Below are 24,470 nucleotides of genomic sequence, written 5' to 3'. Positions count from 1 at the left end.
TAAAATAAAATAAAGCTAACCAACTAAACCTAAGTACGCTACTCAACCAAATCAAAATATGCTACCTAATAAGTTAAAACAAGCTACTGAATAAAATCAAACCAAGCTAACCAATTAAATCGAAGTAGGTTATCCGACAAAATCAAAAGGCCCTACCCAAACAGATCAAAATACGCTACCTAAATAAATTAAAACAAGCTACACAAGTAAATCAAAACAAACTAACCAACTACATTAAAACAGCTAACCACCAAATTAAGGTACGCTACTCAACCAAATCAAAATACGCTACCTAACTAAATTAAAACAAGCTACTCAATTCAATGAAAACAAGTTAACCAAATAAATCTAGGTAGGTTATCTAACAAAATCAAAATGCGCTACCCAAACAAATCAGAACAAGCTACTCAAATCAAAGTAAGCTACCCAACCAAATAAACAAGCTACCCAAGCAAATTTAACCACACTTCCCAACCAAATCAAACCAGACTTCCCAACCAAATCAAACCAGACTTCCCAACCAACATGTTTCTCAATCGAAAAAAAACTTCTAAACCAAATCAAAACACTGTATCCAACTAAATCAATCCAGGCTATCCACTCAAACCGAAACACCATACCCATCCCAACAAAAACAGTCTACCCATCCAAAATAAAACAATTTACGTAACCAACTAAACTAATATATCAAATCATATCAAACAAAACGAAATCAATCTACCATATCAAACCAAAACAAATCAATCCATCCAATCAAACGAGCCAAATCCAACAAAATGAAATAAAATAAACCCAGCGAATCAAAACCAATATAATCAGACCAAACCACCCATATTACACAAGACCAATACAAAATCAACCTCTTTTGTCTATTTTTAATATTACATATCTGATCATAAAATTTCAAGTGCAATTTTGTTCCATAAAATATGTTTTAACAAATTTCTAATTTTGTAAGCAGTTTATTTCTTTATTCATGTATGTACCTACTTTATCACATGATAAAGAGGCGTGTACAATTTAATATATATTTAGCAACAGAATGGCATATACTTTGGTTCAACCTGTGCCTATTTAACTGAAAATACTTACACCTAAATTTCTAATTTTAGGAGGTTATTTATACAAAACCTATGCAGTTACGAGTCGTTTGTTATTACATAAAAGTTGAAGGTACACCCATTTTCAAATGAAGAAATGTGTTTAATGCTCTTTATTTACATGTTAGTGAAGAGCTGAAAATGGATCTTGAACCAAAACGTCGTTTCTTAAACACCATTGATTTGTGTCTTGGAACAGCTGGTGGACCTTCATAGTTTCAATCATTCATAGAGTACTAATATGAAAGTCAATAGTAATCAACGATGTTCTAAAAGAGAATGATTCAATGTTGAACAGGAAAAATTGATCGCCTATTCTTGGGAACAATTTAATCTGCATTATTAACAATAATTGAGCTTCTAAGCCGCTTTTCTGCCATTTTATCTAGTTTAACATTTACTGAAACTTGTTGCGGGATAATTCTTCTCACTAAGGTTAAGTTTTCAATTTCTCTGTCACTGAGTTATTCGGAAAACATTTTCTAAATAGATGTACGAAATAAATGGCATGTTCTTATTATGAGTACGAGAGGCATTCGGAAAATAAAGGCAGTATAATATCAGAGTCGGAAAGGTTCACGGATGAGCACTCCGCTGAAACTCCCAAAATCATATTCCAGATTATGCTGCTGCTGCTGATGATGATGATCATGATGATGACGATGACGACGACAATGATGATGATGGTGACGACGACGATGATGTTGATGACAATGAAGACGGTGGTGATACGTATTTACACTGCAATGATTTACAACCTCAGACTGTTACAGTAACAAAACCAGTTAAAAAGTTAGTCGCAAGATGTGGCAACGTTGGACAGTGATTTACAAGTAAATCAGTGCAAATGATGACGATGTTAACTACCGTCCCGACGGCTGAATACTAAACTAAGCATCCATGCCGAGATGGACGACGCTCCCTCCCTCTGTAATTGTCTGAAGAGCCACCAGAGCTCGCTAATTACGTAATTGTTTAGTTGGGCAGGTCATCAGCCAATTAGTTACTTGCCTGTTAGTAAACTTCTGCTCTACGTGTTAATAATAAAGGCAGAGTTGGTGCCGCTAATTGAAAATACTGTACCAGGAATTTGCAACTATCGATTTTGGACCGGAATGCCAAACATTTGACGAGCTAAACCGCGACAATCATAATTCCGCGGACATCAAAATTAAATGTCATTTTGAATATGATCAAAACAAGATTTCTGCTCTGATTTATAGGCTCGACCAGAGCTCTGATAGAATAACAGTAAAGTTATTATTATTATTATTATTATTATTATTATTATTATTATTATTATTATTATTATATCGGTTGTTTCAATGTTAATACATCTCCCAAAGTCCATCTCCATTCTACGATATTCTTCCACTGATCCTCCACCAGATGTAGGCTATTTCTAGCATAGCAAACCTTAAAGCACCACTCCATGTCATCTTTGATCTTCCTCTCCTGCGCTTTATTTGAGGTAATCATTCCAGTGTGCTTCTCTGTAGTTGTTGCCCTTCATTTGTTTTACGTAGCCTTATCATCTAATTATTTCATCCTAATGATAGTGATTCGTCCGTCCGATGGGGACGTCAAGACTGGCGGCCCCCTTGGTGCTATTCGACAGGAGTAGGCTACGTGCCGACACCGGGTTTCCCCTTCTCCCTTCGTCACCATCATCATCATCATCACTCATTCCCTACACTACAATTACACGAACACTTAACATACACTCTCCCTAGTCTATATCTTCACAGATACACATCATGCATAACGTGGCCCGCCGAAGTGGTGTGCAATTTGAAAATGGGTCACAATCCTGCCATCTATCTGCAGTATGCGGAACCCAAATCACGTAAACTGAAGTGGGTAGGCATTAGACATACAAACATACCTGTTCATTTTTTTTTTCCATTGATTGTACTTCTAATTTGGACGGAGTTAGACTACGAAATAAGAGACCAACAGCCCAAAAACATGTTTTCGAGATACTGACCATTGAAATAAATCTGGTTTTTATTAAACATTATATGCAAGAAGTATTGTAACATTCATACAATTACAAAAATAGCACAAATAATATTAGAAGAGCTAATCGATTTTTATTAACAGACCAGCAGTTCATTTAATATTGCAAAGCAAAATAAATAAATAAATTTTACGCAATAAAAAAATTTTGCTTGTAAGTAGCAGCAAAATGCAGATATCGCATTCTTGATTTTTTTCCGAGTTAAGGGGTTAGATACTGCTTACAGCAGTAAAATTATGGAGAAATTAATTTTTTTTTTCCTCCATCATTGTATCTTGTAGGCCTACAATAATGAAAATTAGTATGTGTAAAACATTGCCCTTCTGCTATATGAAAAAATATGTTCACGATTAAAAAAAATTATATATATATTTTTTTTTTTCAAAATCCAAAATGGTGGCAGTTCACTGTGCAATGATGAAGCGCTTCCCTTATAACTCCAAAACTAGCAAACGTTCTTTGATGACTTTTTTGTGTGTATTTATGCATTTCATATCTACAATATGATGCAAAATCACTTCTTTACCTTTGGTAGATTGTCTGATAAAAATAAATTCATTCTAAAAATGGTCAAATATCAGTATTTTTTCTAAAACAAAAAATATTACTTATTAAGGAATGCAGTTGAAAGAGCATGACATTGTAAACATGAGTTTCAGCAATAAAATAAAAGAGAGAGAACATGAAAAAGTTAACAAGTTTATGAGTTATGAGGGAAACGCTTCATCACTACACAGTGAATTGCCATCATTTTGAATTTTGGAAAAAAAAGATCATTTTTTAAAATCCTAAAAATATTTTTTTTCATATAGCAGAAGGACACTGTTTTATACATACCAATTTTCATTGTTGTACAAGATACAGTAAAGGAGGAAAAAAATGTTGAATATTTCCAAAAATTTTACTACTATAAGCTGTACCTAACCCCTTAAATAATATGTATAACCAACAACAGATTTGTGCAAATATCTCAATTTATTTTTTTAAATTGTCGGTTGATCTATTGTTGCTTAACTACGTCTATTTTATCCTCATCTCGAATCCTACTATGAAATGATCATGGTACTTGCTTAATGGTCACGGATGAAATGATTCTTCTAGAGATAAGTAGCATCATATTTTTTTTTATTACCAAAACTTGTTCAATTTTACACCGTCTATCACTCTCCATGGACAGTCGCACAACAGATTTTGTAATAGTATAAGAATAATACTCATTTACATGCAAAGTGTCTTTCATTCCACGGAATGCAGTGTACTAAAATTGAAAAAAAAACCTACCATCTAAAAGTAACCCGTCGCCGCTGATATTTTAAAAATACCTAGAAAAAGAATTAATTTCAACATTACATTCCATACGAACACGTCCGCGAGAAGTGTAGCGTCACAAGAATATTTAATCCAAAGGAATTCACCAACGTTTCGGAGCTTGTGTTGCATATATTTACAAAGAACTGATATAAAATAGAATCTTATACAACGTTCAGAGCTTGTAGCTTATCAAGAGAACAATAAAATACGCAAGAGACGGGATGTGCGAAAGCTGCATGTATCTTCCTTCCTACGCCTTCGTCTTCTTACTCTTGCTGGAACATTTTCCATTTATTCTTTCATTTTATTCTGGCCATCTTCCAAATACCAATGAATGTGTTTCGATAACCTTTTTTTGTACTTTATTCATCTCGGATTCTATTGTCCCATCGCACTTCATGCTATTCTCTCTCTACCTCACTCTCCTCTCTTTCTCCCTATTGGGAAGGAATTCTTGCGTCTCTTCTCATTTCATCCCTTCACCACAAGTCTTAAAACGTGACGTCAAGCCTCTCGTACGTTTTCGTTACCTCGAACAGCAGGATATGTCTTAAATACGCATATTTATTTTCGTATGCAATACTTTAAGTTCTTATCAGGTGGCAAAGAATGCATTACGTATTTCAGACTTTTCTAGGTCGACTTTTATACCCACCTACCTTCTCCTGCTGTATATTTCCATGTTTACCTGTCATTTACATTTGTAAGAATCTCTAAAATGCTAGCGTGCGCTGCTAACAAATGCAAAGGTGTTCACATCTACTCACGTCCGTGAATGTTGAAAGCAAAGCCTCTTATACTAAAACATTGTGATAGGTCGTCATAATTTTCTCTGCAAGCATACATACGACGAATTGCTTTTTTGGAAACACTTACTGCAAGAAGCTGGGGAGCAAACTATAAAGTCTTAATATGCACTTACAGAACCATCATAGTAATAGTATTTAGTAGTATTTATTTATTTATTTAACCTGGTAGAGATAAGGCCGTCAGGCCTTCTCTGCCCCTCTACCAGGGGATTACAACTATAATATGAAGAATAAAATTACAATTAATATTAAATTTACAATTACAATTACAATAAAAATTAAAGTACGACAAGATTACCTGAATAATGAAAGCTAGACATTTTATCATAGAAGTTAAGAACAAAGAATATTTTTGCATTTACTGAATTACAAATTAAACCTTACTTACTTACAAATGGCTTTTAAGGAACCCGAAGGTTCATTGCCGCCCTCACATACGCCCGCCATCAGTCCCTATCCTGTGCAAGATTAATCCAGTCTCTATCATCATACCCCACCTCCCTCAAATCCATTTTAATATTATCCTCCCATCTACGTCTCGGCCTCCCTAAAGATCTTTTTCCCTCCGGTCTCCCAACTAACACTCTATATGCATTTCTGGATTCGCCCACACGTGCTACATGTCCTGCCCATCTCAAACGTCTGGATTTTAAGTTCCTAATTATGTCAGGTGAAGAATACAATGCGTGCAGTTCTGTGTTGTGTAACTTTCTCCATTCTCCTGTAACTTCATCCAGCTTAGCCCCTAAGCACCTTATTCCCAAACACCCTTAACCTATGTTCCTCTCTCAGAGTGAGAGTCCAAGTTTCACAACCATACAGAACAACCGGTAATATAACTGTTTTATAAATTCTAACTTTAAGATTTTTGGACAGCAGACTGGATGATAAGAGCTTCTCAACCGAATAATAACACGCATTTCCCATATTTATTCTGCGTTTAATTTCCTCCCGAGTGTCATTTATATTTGTTACTGTTGCTCCAAGACATTTGAATTTTTCCACCTCTTCGAAGGATAAATCTCCAATTTTTATATTTCCATTTCGTACAATATTCTGGTCACGAGACATAATCATATACTTTGTCTTTTCGGGATTTACTTCCAAACCGATCGCTTTACTTGCTTCAAGTAAAATTTCCGTGTTTTCCCTAATCGTTTGTGTATTTTCTCCTAACATATTCACGTCATCTGCATAGACAAGAAGCTGATGTAACCCGTTCAATTCCAAACCCTGCCTGTTATCCTGAACTTTCCTAATGGCATATTCTAGAGCGAAGTTAAAAAGTAAAGGTGATACTGCATCTCCCTGCTTTAGCCCGCAGTGAATTGGAAAAGGATCAGATAGAAACTGACCTATACGGACTCTGCTGTATGTTTCACTGAGACACATTTTAATTAATCGAACTAGTTTCTTGGGAACACCAAATTCAATAAGAATATCATATAATACTTCCCTCTTAACCGAGTCATATGCCTTTTTGAAATCTATGAATAACTGATGTACTGTACCCTTATACTCCCATTTTTTCTCCATTATCTGTCGAATACAAAAAATTTGATCAATAGTCCATCTATTACGCCGAAAACCGCACTGATGATCCCCAATAATTTCATCTACGTACGGAATTAATCTTCTCAAAAGAATATTGGACAAAATTTTGTACGACTTCAACAAAAGTGATATTCCTCCAAAGTTACCACAGTTGGTTTTGTCCCCCTTTTTAAAAATAGGTATAATTATGGACTCCTTCCATTGTTCTGGTAACAAATTAAACCTAGAATAACAAAATTCTATAGTGATGAAATTACCGGATATTGAAATATTTTGATATATTAAGAGAACTATTTACAAGAAACCATGTCTGAACGAGTCTCAATTACTGACCAAGTGTCTAGTAAGTTTGCGTTTGAATTGAGTTTTATTTCGACAGTCCCTGATGCTAGCAGTTAACGAATTCCAGAGTCTTGACAGGGCTATTGTGAAAGAGGATGAGTATGAGGAGGTGCGATGGGATGGCATTGTTAGTATTGTTTCATGGCGAGAGCGGGTGTTCAGATTGTGGTGGGAAGAAAGGTAAGTGAAGCGAGAAGACAGGTACGAAGGAATAGAAGAGTTCAAGATTTGATACGCTCTTAACTTCTTTTTTTACTTGGTTATTTAACGACGCTTTATCAACTACGAGGTTATTTAGCGTCGATGGAATTGGTGACAGCGAGATGATATTTGGCGAGATGAGGCTGAGGATTCGCCATAGATTACCTTATGGTTGGGGAAAACCTCGGAAAAAACCCAACCAGGTAATCAGCCCAAGCGGGAATCGAACCCGCGCACGAACGCAACTCCGGATCGGCACTATGTTTTGTTGTATAACATTAAACAAAACCGTCATCTTTAAATTAACTTACTGTAATAGAAACTAGGGTACTTGGGATTGACTTTGGTGCATTCCGAACAACTCCTAGCATACAATGTTCTGTCATTACAAGTCATGCAAATTTTGTTTAATGTAAATCTGCAGTGTTCTTCATGCCAATTAATTTCATCTGTAATTCGCTGGAAAGCAGTGTGCTTTCACACTAACTCTGCCACTTGGACCGACGACTGAATGAAAATAACGCCCTACCAAACAATTTTCTTCCATTTTGATTAAATTGTCTTTCACAGCCTTTTCCAGCAACAACTGAAGTAAGAATTAACAATATCGTCAATAATTGTTTATCACTGAGCTAAAAATGCATCGTTGTCAAACTTCGGTTACGAGAGAGGATGGGGAGAGGGTGGATAAATATGATGAATGACAAGTAAATATCCATTTTTTTTCCATTTTAAAATACCCTTTGATACGTGGAAAATACATTAGGCCTACATAAAATGTAATGCACATTTATGGCTTGTCAGCTGCCGTGGCGCCATTTTTGAAGCTCGGTACACGGGTTTCTAATGACAATGAACTTTGATTGCAACTTCCTGTAAATTTAATTTCTTTGTTCTATTCCAAACAAGAAGTTATACATCTTTGAAAATATTAATGCCACATCCATGACATTTGGTACGCCCATTCATTAGACGATCAGGAGATCTTTCTTTGGAACAGAAATTTATATTTTCGTTCCATTTGAAAAACATGCCTCTATATTTTTATAAATAACCTAAGTTCTGGCTGATATGTACAGTAGTGGCAAAAAAAACCGGACCGATCCTTGTAGCTGATTTCCGAGCCTTGTTCACTCCAGAGCACGATAGACTAGTAACTAATACTTCCGTGGTTCGAATCCTGCCAGGGAAGGAAACTTTTTTTGTTCCTTATTCAAATTTATTCCCAATACTTTTCGATTGCTGGTAAAATTCATGTTCTGGGAATAATAAGTTAATTAAGTAGTAAAATATCGCTGCAATCGAAAAGTATTGGGAAAAAATTTGAATAAGGAACGAAAAAAAGTTTCCTTCCCAGCAGGATTCGAACCACGAAAGTCTTAGTTACCAGTCTATCGTGCTGTGGAGTGAACAAGGCTCTGAAATCAGCTACAAGGGTCGGTCCGGTTTTTTTTTTTTTTTGCCACTACTCTACATCTATTATCAGGCAGTATTATATCTCACTTGACGATATGTGTCAGAGAAAGAACAATTGTTTGTATATATCTGAAATCTGATTAGTGTAATATGTTACTAGTCAGAGATGTATGCAATGCCATTATCTCCTGGCGTAGTTTCCTCGTGAGTGGTGCCTTGATGATGTCACTTGTGAGCCTCAGACCTGTTTTCGGACAGTTGACTGAACAGCAGCAGCAGCAGCAACAACAACAACAACAACAACAACAACATCAACAACAAGTTCTATAAAAGTACCTCTAAAATTCATTCTTAATATATAATTGTTCATCTTAAAAATTTGAAAGCCAATATCAAAACTGTGCTCCAGGATTTTTAAATAACATTCTTCTATGAGTACAGTAAAATGTCATATAAATTTTGAATTTATCTTTAAAAATGGCTGAGATATTATATTTAGTTTAGTGAATTATTGTATCGTGGTATGTTTTCCAAAATTTGCGCCGCAAATTCTTTTATCAAAACTAATTTCAAATTAAGTTGTTACAGTAATAATATACATACAGAAAATAAAACTGTGCAACAATTAGGAAAAGAAATTCAAATTTCAACATCCCTTCCCCTTGCCACTGGCCCAAGAAAAAATTTCGCCGACAAGAAGCTCTAAAAAGCTTGATGTTTCTGCACCTATGACACGGTACTTAACCTCAAAAATCTTCTCGCACTACGCTGAATACCGCAAAATTCTTAAATCAAACTTCAGAGTATGTTAATCAATTCAAAAGATTAATATAGGCTGATATGAAACTTATAGTTCACCCTGAAACCTAAAATAAATTACTAAATACACGCCTGTTTGCCATAAATTAAAAGTCTCTTTCTAAATCTGTCTTCAGCCCTGATACCTGGAGAGATATGATTCCCCTGCTTATGTGCTGCAGGATGCATTGATATATTGGTCGGAAATATTGAGGACTTTCTCATGGGGGTAATAATGAGAAGACAAGAGATACAATGCAGTGGTGATGGGGGAAGCTAGAGTACTCCAACAAAACTTATCTTTGTTCACTGCAACGGAATTTGAAACCAGGTCTGCGATATGAAACCCAAGCAATATCCATTGGGCTGACAGTACATGGTACTAGACCTCATCAACATTACCACCACCTCATTTTTATCAATTTATATTTGTTGAATTCAATAATTTGTCACACTACTTTTAGGGTCAAGTAGGGCTATTATGATATAAAAAATCAATATTTTGCTGTAATTTTTCTATCAAAGCATATACAAATTTGGAAAAATTAAGACATGTGCTACATTAGACATAGGCCTATATGTAGGATTTCGATTTATTTATTTATTTTTTTTGTTTGTAATAATGCATAAAATTAAAACAAAACAGCGTATCACAATTTTCAGCAGGACGCCAAAAAGTGCATGACGAGGAGCGCAGTGGGAGGCTGACCATCATCACAGACGACCATGTGGAGCAACGCACCATCTGCTTGCTCATGACGTTAAGCCCAACTGACGATAAATTTCAATCGGCGCTATGCCCTGTGCATTCAAAAACTTTATCACTGATCGTACTTCACATGCGGCGGGAGCTGGAATAGGAACGTCCATCTTCAACCAATGTAACGAAGCTACTGAGAGCACTCGGGAAGTTCCGCTAGCGCATGCGCCGTGCCAGGACAGTACTCTATCACGTACACGCAGTCGCTTCGCGCAACATATGCTTTGCTAGCTGTGGAACGAGTGGGAAAGTTACTTTATGGACGCATCTCATATTAATACGTTGTAATTTCTTCGAGAGTTCGGTGCTTAAGTCAGTGAACAACACGTCATGATAGTCAAAATGCGGCATTACGAGTGTTTGAACTTATGTTTGTTTCAGTGCGCGGGAAAAAAATGTTTGGACCGGCTTAACGAGTGAAGAGACAAGCAGATATTTTTGTGCGGGCGTATTTGCTTGGTTTCCGCACAAACCCAACCCGCGGAAAGTCTAAAATTCCACATTCAGTATTCCCAACCTAACACACATAACAATTTCCCTCTTCTTACCGCTTAAGTGACATATTGATTTTACTGCTTTAGGCTTTTAACATATTATTTTTAGAGACGTTCAATATAGTAATAATTATAAATTGGAAACTTACCACTGCAATTTCACCTAAATTGCACTGTTAATTATTGTTTTTAAATATTTGCAAAAATTAAGTAAACTCTACAACTCCACTAAAGTTACCGCATTCGTGATGCAAGTAACATTAAGGAAGCCGTGAAAATATCAACAAGATTCCAGACTCATCATAGACTGGGGGAAAAAGACAGACGTATATCACGGCCTACTGGAGTATAGTAAACACAGAAAACATTTTAAAGCAATAATGTTGAAGATAGATATTTTTGTTTTGCAAATTTGCCGTCATTGAACAGAAACCAAGATGGAGATTTCATTGCAACTAATTAGAAATTCCTCTTTCAGGTATGTAATAAACGATCTTCGCACAAAATAATGTACGATACACGAGCGGTATATTTCTTTCAATTCTCGGAAATTAAAAAAGCTCAACTACGTCTCGCTTTTCAAACTTCTCCTCGAACATGAAAACTTCAACATACCGCTCTTGTAACGCATATTACTATTACAAGTCATAATATATTTCAAGTAATGGGTAGTTTCTTTCCTATTTATCATAGATTACAATAACACAGTAAAACACAACACAAGGAAAACACTATTAGACATACCCGGAGTCGAATTTGGTCCATTAAAAATTTGCAGCCGAAAGGTCTTCCTATTTAACCGGGTTGAGAATCAAATTCATAATCAAGCTGTAGAATTATATTTTTCCTGCACTCCTTTTATTTTGTACTTCAAGATAAAGAGCAAAAATACAATGGGGAAACAACATTTAACCTGAGCATTTTCCTTTTTTTGCGCGGTCGCTTTACAATAAACCTCGTGTGTTTGTGGCTTATGCACAGGAATCATTGTTGTACGCAGAGGCCGCAGTACAAAGCAATGATCCGTGATAAGTAGCGGCAGAACAAGCTTTAACACACCTCTTCCCCTGCACTCCCGAGCGTGTCCTGACCGCCTATTATAATTACTCGCAAACACAATCAGGCGTGTAAAGTTGGCTCAGCATCACCATGAGTTATGTTCCGTCAGATTACTTGGATGTTCCAGGTAAGTGACGTAATGTATGAGACAATCAAGTGATTTTCTCTCTTTTCTAAGTGAACAGGTCAGCTACTTGACAATATCGTGATGTGCAGGCTAATTAGCACGTTATAATGTAACAAACTGAAAACATAAAACAAAGGGTTTTTCAAAAGTAGGAGGTAAGCTTAATTCTTCAAATTTGAAAGTCATTTTCAGAGTTGATTTCAGATAAGTTGAAATTTATATTGAATTGTAATTGTGTAGTTTCAATCTACAACTTATCGATCTATATTAATACAGAATAATTTTCTGTTTTATTATATAGCAAAATTATATTTCTACAAATATTTTCGACTTATTTAAAAACGTCATCTTCAGGTTGAGAACACAATAAATGGCACTTTGAACACAGGTGATATACAGTGAGAGAACATTTGTGCGTATTATAAAATTAAACATGCATAAACACATTATAAAATTATGTGAATACTAGAGTGGTTCCAAGTCATTTTGGCTTGCAATAAATAACATTTAATAAAACTTGTAATACTATGTTAAAATGAGTCTTATAATGACTATTACACTCTTACTACGTCATACTACTTTTGACCAATAAAACGGTACGAAAGGACGTATTTCAACCAATCATGGCTGCTTATCGCACAATTTTATCGCGTCCCTAGCATTTGTTTAATTTTATCGCGTCCCTAGCATTTGTTTAATTTTATCGCGTCCCTAGCATTTGTTTCTTTGTTTGCCAACATTTGAAACTGCGCTGGTCTGGACGTCAAAAAAAAAATATATAGGCTTATATATATAATTACAAACCTCTCCAGTCGATGCAGAGCAGTTTCAAATATGACTCGCATTGGCATTCAAGAACAAGAATTAATCAAAATCACTGATCATACCTATTCATCTTCTGAAATCCGATTTACAAATAAATGAAGAGCACCATTCGGAAATCCTGAATAAGTTGAATACACCATGTAGGCCTAAATCAACGAGTTCCACTTCTATTACGCACACGTCCAATATAACATCAATTGAACCACCAACCACATTCAAATTTTAAAATTGTACATTCAATAATTATTCCTTTCAAAATTATTCATTCGGAAATCCTGAATAAGTTGAATACACCATGTAGGCCTAAATCAACGAGTTCCACTTCTATTATGCACACGTCCAATATAACATCAATTGAACCACCAACCACATTACAATTTTAAAATTGTACATTCAATAATTATTCCTTTCAAAATTATTCATTCGGAAATCCTGAATAAGTTGAATACACCATGTAGGCCTAAATCAACGAGTTCCACTTCTATTATGCACACGTCCAATATAACATCAATTGAACCACCAACCACATTCAAATTTGAAAATTGTACATTCAATAATTATTCCTTTTAAAATTATTCATGTTTATTTTTCTATGTCATCGTCGTTAAATAAAACTTTTCTAACACTTGTGTATATTAGTTAGGTTATGTTATAGCTTCTGCTATATGATATTATGGATAGTCACGTATCAGAGATTGTTTAATATTAAGATTTATTGAAAATCATCTATCAAGTGATGTTGATTACTGGGATTCGGATAATTGAAGTGGAATGCAACTGTCTTAATAAAAATGAAACTGAATCAACAAAGCCTTCTTGACTAGTAACAGGCCACAGAGTTCAATGATGATTCCATAGTTGGCACAACTGATACCGGTAACAAGAAAACATCATCATAAAACACTGCTGCCATCTAGCGTAATGCTGAGATGGTACAATAATACATTTGAAGACAGTTGTATTTTCGTAAGCAATTAATATTTTATTGTACACTTTGTTACTTCTAATCTTTATATAGCCTACTTTCTTCTAATCGTGTAATAGTCAATTAAATCCCACTCGAGTTTTGATTTTCTCTAGATAAATCAAAACCTCTAGTGAGATTACTGTTGATAATCACACTTTAATTGAGTTCATTAATTTATATAACCAATTTAGATCATATTAAATGCATATAGAGTGTTAGTTGGGAGACCGGAGGGAAAAAGACCTTTAGGGAGGCCGAGATGTAGATGGGAGGATAATATTAAAATGGATTTGAGAGAGGTGGGATATGATGATAGAGACTGGATTAATCTTGCACAGGATAGGGACCGATGGCGGGCTTATGTGAGGGCGGCAATGAACCTTCGGGTTCCTTAAAAGCCATTTGTAAGTAAGTAAGTAAGTAAATTTAGATCATATTGTATAAGTACATATATTTGAAATTTAAAATATTTAGAAGTTTAAAAATGGTAGTAATTACCCGCTAGTGATACTATGTTCAGGTAAGAAAAGTCATTGACGAGATACAAGCATTGGCATTCACTGTGTGTGTTTGGTTTTCAATCACTCATAGCGATGAGTTGTAATACACATAGTATTTAAGATGAATGTGGAGCCAGATGTCGAAGCCATCTCATCGTTGCGTTACAGTGAATGGAATGAATATGAAGATGATGGAAATGGATATGAAGATGGAGATGAATATGCTGATGATGGAGATGAATATGCAGATGATGGAGATAAATATGATTATGGAGATGAATATGAAGATTATGGAGATGAATATGAAGATGAATGAATGGATATGAAGATGATGGAGATGGATTTGAAGACGATGATAGAGATGGATATGAAGATGATGGCGATGGAGATAGATATGAAGATGATGGAGATGTAGATAGATATGAAGATGGAGATGTAGATAGATATGATGATGATGGAGATGTAGATAGATATGATGATGATGGAGAAAGATATGAAGATGGAGATGGATATGAAAGTGATGAAGATTGACATGAAGATGGATATGAAAATGATGGAGATAGACATGAAGACGAAGATGGATTTGAAGACGATGAAGATGGATATGAAAATGGAGATGGATATGAAGATGATGAAGATGGATATGAAAATGGAGATGGATATGAAGGTGATGGAACTGGAGATGGATATGAAGATGATGAAGATGGATATGAAAATGGAGATGGATATGAAAATGAATGGAGAAGGATATGAAGATGATGGAGATGGATATGAAAGTGATGAAGATTGACATGAAGATGGACATGAAGATGAAGATGGATATGAAGATGATGAAGATGGATATGAAAATGGAGATGGATATGAAGATGATGAAGATGGATATGAAAATGATGGAGAAGGATATGAAGATGATGGAGATGGATATGAAAGTGATGAAGATTGACATGAAGATGGATTTGAAAATGATGGAGATGGATATGAAGATGATGGAGATGGAGATAGATATGAAGATGATGGAGATGGATATGAAGATGATGGAGATGGATATGAAAATGATGAATATGGATATGAAGATGGATATGAAGATGAAGATGGATATGAAAAAGATGGAGATGGATGTGAAGATGGATATGAAGATGATGGAAATGGATATGAATATGATGGAGATGGATATGAAGATGGAGATGAATATGAAGATGATTGAGATGGATATGGAGGTAATGATGATGGATATGAAGGTAATGGAGATGGATGTAAAGATAATGGAGAGGGATACGAAGATAATGGAGACGAATATGAAGGTGATGGAGATGGATATGAAGAATATGGAGATGAATATGAAGATGATAGAGATGGATATGAAGATGGAGATGGATATGGAGGTAATGATGATGGATATGAAGGTAATGGAGATGGATATGAAGGTAATGAGAGGGATACGAAGATGATGGAGACGAATATGAAGGTGATGGAAAATGAATACGGACATAATTATAGAGACTGAAAATGAATATGAAGAGAAAGATGGATATGAAGATAATGGAGATGGATATGAAGATAATGGAGATGGATTTTTTAATTTTAGTAGGTTATATTACGACGCTTTATCAACATCTTAGGTTATTTAGCGTCTGAATGAGATGAAGGTGATAAAGCCGATGAAATGAGTCCGGGGTCCAGCACCGAAAGTTGTCCACCATTTGTTCATATTGGGTTTAGGGAAAACCCCGGAAAAAGAACTCAACCAGGTAACTTACCCCGACCGGGAATCGAACCCGGGCCACCTGGTTTCGCGCGCTAACCATTACTCCACAAGTGTGGACGTGAAGATGGGATATGAAGATGATATAGATAGATATGAAGATAATTTAGATAGATATGAAGATAATGGAGATGGAATGAAGATAATGGAGATGGAATGAAGATAATATAGATGGATATGAAGATAATAGAGATGGATATGAGGGTAATGAAGATGGTGGATAAGGAAATGAAGATGGAGATGGACGTGAAAATAGTGGATAAGGAAATTAAAATGATAGATAAGAAAATGAAATTGATGGATATGGGGATATACATGGAGGTGAAAACAGTGACGGTGAAGAAGTTGATGGTGATGATTTAATAACAAGCCACAAAGTTGTAACGTTGATATATTTAGAACATTTTGAAATTATGGAATTTATGAAATCGCCATAAATTCCCCCATCCGTAAATATACACTGTGTTGGTGATAAAGTAAGAAATCTGCTAATTAGAATTAATTAATATTTGCAGAATTTAAGTGGGACGTAATGACTTCAGGTCCAAAGAGACTCGTATAATGTAGTTATCAAATTTCTGTTTAGGAAAATAAAAATAAATCCCGACACCAGAAAGGGCAAAGAGGGCTACAGACAGAAGGATAAGAAATTTGACACCATTGTAGAGGGAGGACTTGGCGAAATACTGTTACAGATTGTGGCGTATAAAATCATCCGAAAACAGACTGATAACGTACAATTAAATAACACGAAAATCTAACACGTAAGCAAGATCTAATTATTGAGGAACACCCTGTAGGCTGTAGGGCTCATTGAACACGCCAATTTTCATTATCTCTCCGGGCGCTTGCGATATTATTTACGACCGTTTCATCCTATTATCATCATAGTCTACACTAAAAGTTCAATTGCGTTTAACTTGGAATCGTGCCAAATTAGCAGCCCCCTCCTACTGCCTCCCTCGCGAAGGATAAGCTGTGATTGGATACTGATCTACAAGCGGGATATAGAGGACGGCCAATCAGAGGCACTGCTTTCTACAGTACTTGGAAACTAACCGTACACCGTTAAATCTTCTGACCAACTCCGCAGAGAGTGAGATACCATTTAACAAACACGAAGTCCAAAGGTTAATGTGCATAACTTAGAAACTCACTTTACATACTTATAGTTAAATGTTACTGGGAAATGTCAATAGTAAGACATTTATTGATAAACAGTAAAATAAATTATGAACCAAGATTATACAATTCAATACTGGAAAATAATCCAGAGTTAAGCAATTTACATATTCTTAGGATTAAAAATAAAGTAAGATTGTTTATATGACTAAGCTATATTTTATTATTCTTTTAATTGTTAAAAATTACTAACTTTACATGCTTTTATACGTTAAAAATTTTTATTTTATACATGTCCCTACACAAAATACTAAAACAATATCCCTATACAATGTTTTTTTTTTTGGATTAGGTTAAAAAAAGATAAAACATAAAACACTGACCGAAAATATAAATACATCAATATCTTATAATGAAACAGTACATGCTCCATACAAACGATTTCTTAACATCTCCAAAGAATGCTTGATTATACTTATCACTAAGTCACTAGAGATTTCTCAAAAATTATATTCCCCCCCGCTACTGAACGAAAAAAAATTGTTGTGGTAACTCTAGCACTAAAGAGGAAACCTGTAACTAAAATTTTATCAACAGTAATCGCACTAGAAGTTTTGATTTTATCGGTAAATCAGCTAGTGGAACATGAGCAGACTTATCTAGAGAAAATCAAAACTCGAGTGGGATTTAATTGACTATTACACGATTAGAAGAAAGTATAAAAATATTAGAAGAAATAAAGTAGTCTAATACAATACAATTTTAACTGGCATACTGAAATTCTATTTCACTAATGTTAGCTTCACCAAAACGTTTGAATGGAGCCTTCATTTTCAGTTGACTGTCTATGCTGTAAACAAATGACGATCGCAAAGCATGTTTTATAGTATGGTAAAGAATTTGCAGTTTGAAATGTTGGTAAAGAAAGAAACAAATGCTAGGATAGTGATAAAAACAAACAAATGCTAGGGTAGCAATAAAATTAAACAAATGCTAGGGCAGCAATAAAATTGTGTGATAAGCAGCCAGGATTGGTTGAAAGACGTTCTTTCGTACCGTTTTATTGGTCAAAAGTAGTATGACGTAGTAAAAGTGTAACAGTCAATATAATAAATTATTATTGATATTAGAAAATACGAAATGGTTGATTCATAGATGTTTGGTTTTTCAGTATTAATCCTGCCTAAGCCATTTTCGTATTGACATTTGGTCTATTCTCACTATACCGAAGGCTAATCAACTGATAACATCTTATTTAGAAATCTCCTCAGGCGAAAACAACAAACACTCGCAGTAGGGTTGTCAGCTTAAAATCCCTAGCATTTTCAAACCTTAACGAAAGTCCCTGCCACGAATAAGTAATTTGAATCCTATTTCAACCTCTCTTTAGAAGTTGTTTCTATCTCTGGAAGTCTCCATTTCTTCTGATATCCTAGCATGAGTTTTGCGCCTTCAGGGATGAACTAGAACATGATTTTTGTCTGTAATTGTGTAAGTGTTTTTACTAGCAATAAATTTACTACTAATTCCCTACTTATAAATAACTTTATAAAATAAATCACCTACTGTTAATTTTTCTAAGCGTATGTCTATTTTCACTGGACGTTAAATCCCCCATTGCTCCATTCTATATACCAAGACCCAACCTGACATTCACTCCCGATATTGTACAGTTTAGTTTTATTATGTCCACCTTCATGTTTCTGATTTTGTTCCCTACGTTGTGTATAAGAGGTCTCTGATTATACGTTCTCCCGCAGAGACATCTATCCGTAAAGGAGGGAACTTGCACAGCGAGAAGCGGCTAGTTGGTAAATCTTACGCGGAATTCGGCCAACCATGGATACATACGTAACATGGAACTGCCGGTTTTATTTCTCCTTCGTAAGATGATATAACGATTATATAGTTTCTTAAAAATTCACAATCTTGAGGCCGGTTTGACCTCACCAAATTCGAATCCAATGGTAAGTAATGTAACACATCGAAGATGATTTAATATTGCGAAATGATAAAATGATTTCTGAATAAATGTATCGAGTTCAAAGAGGCCAAAAAAAATGAAGATACTCTCACGCTCTCTAGTCGATAATGACTACATTTTACAAGAGAAATCATGCAATGACCTACTTCCAGTCACTGATATGTTAAATAATTTCAAACAAAAAGACGATACAAATTAAAATCCGGAGCTACTAAAAACCCATTCGTATACTCGTATCTTATTCAAAGGCAGCAAACCGGGTAATTCTATGAACGCAAACATTGTGAATTCTATATACAAATGAAAGAGCCTCTCTCTTTTGATGTAGCTCTGTATACAAATTGAAGGAGAGTGTAACCCACGCAACGCACCTTTCGCTCGGTAATTACATCACGAGCTGACGCTACACGCTTCTATTGATATGGAGGCAATGCGTGTTGCCTAGGAACGCGGAAATAAAACTTAACGAAAAAGCCAATTAGACATTACACTTTGACAGTACTCTTTTTACTGCTATGTGCTATTTCAGAACGTGGAGGTAAAAAAATAAAATTTCACTACATAGGTGTATCGCTATGTCGCGAGCTTAAAAACGGATATAGCTTGAAAATTACGACAAAAATTATTCATCCATTTTAACCCTAGGGATTGCGATAAAAACAAGAGTACATTCTGTGCGTAGGTGAATATATACGGTAAGGTACAATGTTATGAAAGTACTAAATTCTATAAAATGTTTAGTGCAAAAAAAAAAAAAAAAAGCAGGAAATGAGGGTTATACAAAAATGCGTTTTAGGAAACAACACCGGGTGACTCGAAAACAATATAAAAATCAGATCTGTAATACAGTAATGTGAATTTTAAAGTTATGTAAGATTTCGTAAAATTACTCCTAGCCTATCTTTCACCTACAGCCGTAAAGATTAAAGACTGAAGACGGTACAAGAAATTCCGTCAAAAATATTGTATTATTGACAGCATTCTTATTGTAAAACTAAAATTTTCTTATTTGTTACAACAGCAATTCCCTCGTATTCTTAAATCTGTACGGGAGATATAGGTACATACCAAGATGAAACTACAAAATGAGTTGCCACCGCAAACAATACAAGAAAAAAAACTCCATAGCTTCATGAATATATTACTATAGTAGGCCTACTATAAGTTGATCTGAATAGTCTACTGTGATCTGTCTGTTAAGAAACTAAAGGTGAATGGTGCAAATGACCACGTAACATTATAAACTGGACAGTCTGAGAAACAAAACAATACTATCACAGTAGCCGTGGTCGTTGCTGCATTCCTTAAAAGAAAGTAATACTAACACTAATGCCACTTACACAAACATTAATGACATCAATAAGTTAAAATTCGTTTATATTTATGGTTATAACGAACAATGAAGCCGTTTTATTGGTTTTATAAGCCCATACAGTGTAGGTCTTATACAGAAGTTTATTGTATGTAATTAGCAATTTTTTTTTAACTTTTCATTGTATCAAAATTACATTTTTGCACGATCGTGTTTTTGTTGTATTTACAGCTATTGTTGTTAGGCCCTGAAAGTTAGAATTCTCACAGAGAACCTTGTTGCTAGGGAAACCATTCTTCATGACATAAAACTTGTTTTTAGTAGGTTATTTTACGAAGCTTTATCAACATCTCAGGTTATTTAGCGTCTGAATGAGATAAAGGGTCCAGCACCAAAAGTTTCTGTACACAGCATTTGCTAATATTCGGTTGAGGGAAAACCCCGGAAAAAACCTCAACCAGGTAACTTGCCCCGACTGGGAATCGAACCCGTGCCACCTGGTTTCGCGGCCAGACGTGCTAACCGTTACTCCACAGGTGTGGACAACATGAAACTATACTGAAATAGATTTATTACAATGCACTTATTGTTACTTCGTTACCATTACAGTGCAGTTTTGCGAAGACTTTGGAATAATATTGCTCTAAAGTTTCAATACAAAATATATTGTATTTGGAATTTTAAAAATATGATCGTGCAAAAAGGTTGTACAATACACGTTTCTAAAGTGCATTACAAAATCTCGGCTCTGCTTATTTTTCAGACTTTTCCTGGATTTTTTTTAAAGAGCACTTCCCAAACTTGTACCGTGATATACTAGGTTCAAAAAGTTCCCGGAATTTTACTACCATTTTTCGTATTAATATATAACAAGGGATATTATACATTTGTTTTGTTGGTAACATTCATGATGTCATTTCCTTAAAGTTTGTTGATAATGGCAATTATTGGTTTTGAGTTGTAGGCAATTGTTTATCATAGTGTTTCGTTTGTTCGTCGCATTTTGTAATTATGTCCACAGAGCAAAGTACAAACATCAAGTTCTGTGTTTTGCTGGGGACATGATCAGTATGGCTGATGAAGATGGTGATTTCTTAAACAAAATGAAACTGGTGCTACTTGTACGATCCAGTCCCTAAACGACAGTCATCTGAGTGGAAATCGAAAACATCTCCTCGGAAGCAAAAATTTCCTAGGGACACTTCCAAAGGCAAAGTTATTTTAAATGTTATGTTTTATTTAACGACGCTCGCAACTGCAGAGGTTATATCAGCATCGCCGGATGTGCCGGAATTTTGTCCCGCAGGAGTTCTTTTTCATGCCAGTAAATCTACTGACATGAGCCTGTCGCATTTAAGCACACTTAAAGCAAAGTTATGTTGGAAGTTTTCTTCGACTCTCAGGGTCTCATGCACCATGAGTTCATTCCAGAAGGTCGTACTGTAACGAAAGAATTGTACGTAGAAACCCTCCGTCGCCTCTGGGACGCAGTGAGAAGGAAACGTCCAGAAAAGTGGGTAGAAAACAACTGGTTCCTTATGCATGACAATGCACCTGCTCATCGCGCAATTATTGTAAAGAATTTTCTTGCCAGGCACAACATAACTGCTTTGGATCACCCACCATACTCTCCTGATCTCTCACCACCTGATTACTTTCTGTTTCCCCGTCTGAAAAGTCATCTGAAATGACGGAGATTCAATGCTGAAGAGGTTATCGCAAACGCGACGAGAGCACTAAGACGGGTTTCACAAAATGGCTTCCAGGCCTGCTTCCAGGAACTCTACACGCGTTGGCAAAAGTGTGTTGTTGCGGAAGGCAACTATTTTGAAGGGAATGCTGTAGAATAGTGTTTAAGGTACGTTGTTTCTATGATGCTAGCAAATTCCGGGAACTTTTTGAACCTAGTATGTATACTATTACACCACATTAAACTTTGATGTAATACCTGTCGGAATTTGTAATATGTGTCAATGTATTGATCATTAATTTCTAATGCGTATCCAATTGTTTATATTATTGTACAGATTTTTATTATTATAACTACAGATTACAGTTAATGGTGCTGATGAGACCTGAAGATGCCCGAACATGGGAAAGTATTCATCTCTTTGGTTAACTCTAGATTACTAATATTAACGATTGACTATTCGATCATATTGGGACGGTTGTTGTACAATAAACATATACAGAGTGGAAGTGAAATAGCCTTGCAGATTTTCAGAGCGAATAGCTCGTGTTGTATGCTATGTAACAAAAAACTGTAATATATTGGTGGAAAGTTCATAGTTTTTTCAGAAAAATGTTTTTTCCCAAATGTTTAACACCATCTTATTCCTCGACCTGCCCTTCATCAACATTTTTGTATAGGATTTAACAAGAGTAAAAACGCAGTGCCTAATTAGAATGAGCTAAAGTGACACAAACAGAGGCATGCTGATACGGTTTGGAGCTCAGCATAGCTTTTGTCATTGGAAAGGCATTCTACCACTGGGATTCGTTCAGCAATGGTTAATATTTGGACGTGTCTTCACTGGAGCCACAACAGAAATGAGTCTCAGTTATGCTTTTTTATGAAATTTAGTAACTTTATGGGCATCCTATACAGCAGCGGCTGGTGGTCAAAATAATGAGTGTGCTACAATCTCTATATCAGCCTACTGTATACACTTATATGTATTTATCTTAATTTGAGACCCGCCTAGTGACGAAATATGAAGTCCATAAAAGGTTCCTTTCTACTGCAGAGCTTTTAAATTACCCTGGTGTGAAACTCCTCCATTTCGAACATCACACTCTTTTCTATTGACAGTCTTGCAAGAGAAGTGAGACGATTCTGGGACATAGTGTTCCTTAAAAACGTTTTTATGCGTTTCAAGCAAGAAAAACATCTTTCTGACTCAGCAGTAGTCATTAGTGTTGTAACCAAAATATTTAACAACTTCGTTACTTCACAGAATGGATCCTGTAAATTGTTGGAGACTATGTATTGTAACAATTGAACAGCCGTCTATATTTTGGAAGTTGGGTCTTCCGTATAGAATTCCAAGTTGTGTCTTTAACTCTCTTTTGTTCAGTACAGTATAGCTGTTAACAGCAACTTCAAGTTCGCGTTCAGGAAAATTATGCGAAAAATTGTCAAAAATTTTGCTGTTTAACAATTTTGTTGCGTCTAGGTACCTTAAAGACTGGAAACGGTGAGTAGCTTTCTGAATTATACGGTTACATACTTCCTTGGTTTCAATTTTCTGCGATTCCATTTTCCGTCGCTTGCTGGCTGATTCAGGAGGAACCTCATATAGGTAGATGGCAGCAGCAGTCGGATACTTGAATTATCAAATACATTGTAAATAGAGTTGTTCCGAGTTCTTCCACAAACAAGCATTCTTTCGTTACGCTTTACTTTTGCAATCTCCAAACTGTGTCGTGTTGAAGCTGACAGCAGCACTTTCCCGCGTAAAAATAGCCAATCAGAGCTGTGATTTCAGCTTCGCTCATGCGGATAATTGTCTACATTTTCATGTGAAGTTCTGAGTAGCACAACGAACCCTCTGAGGCACCAAAGAGCGAAGAAACACTCTATAACGCGTCATGAACATAACCACGGGAAAATTTCAGATAAAATACTATGGTATTACAAATACATTTTTTGAGCAAAAATTATCATTGTGCTGTAGCACTGTAGCACGTAAGGACGGACCGACCCTGATCCTATATAGTTGTATAGATTTACTTTTTCAAATTCGCTTTAATTTTCCTTTGCAAAATGTTCCCTAACGCTGGAACATTGGGTAACATGGCCGTGACCGTAAGAATTCGGCCGTTAAAGAAATAGAGTCATCGTGTGTATGCGGAAAGCGTAAAGCGAAACTCAGAAAAGGGGAAGAAGGCGTGGTTATACGAGTTTTGTCTTTATCTCTTGTGTCTTTAAATATCGGGTAACTATGAGACAGAGAGGAAAGTTTCAGTAACTCTGCCGGCTTATGACTAGACTTGGGGTATCGATT

At 35.6% G+C, this 24,470-nt stretch overlaps 2 protein-coding genes across 12 annotated transcripts in view; both read right to left on the bottom strand.

Moving 5' to 3' along the window:
- The window catches only part of Camta (Calmodulin-binding transcription activator), a 1,741,786-nt gene that overhangs the window by 787,234 nt on the left and 930,082 nt on the right, over positions 1-24,470 (bottom strand). The window lies entirely within an intron of this gene.
- LOC138708808 (MAPK-interacting and spindle-stabilizing protein-like) lies at positions 13,933-15,765 on the bottom strand (the record flags this gene model as incomplete). Its single annotated transcript, XM_069839002.1, has 1 exon — positions 13,933-15,765. A coding segment is annotated over one exon (1,194 nt), but the record flags the coding sequence as incomplete, so codon positions are not given.

Source organism: Periplaneta americana, chromosome 1 (assembly GCF_040183065.1).
Source record: "Periplaneta americana isolate PAMFEO1 chromosome 1, P.americana_PAMFEO1_priV1, whole genome shotgun sequence".
NCBI lineage: Eukaryota > Metazoa > Arthropoda > Insecta > Blattodea > Blattidae > Periplaneta > Periplaneta americana.
This window is presented reverse-complemented; position numbering and strand designations above follow the sequence as displayed.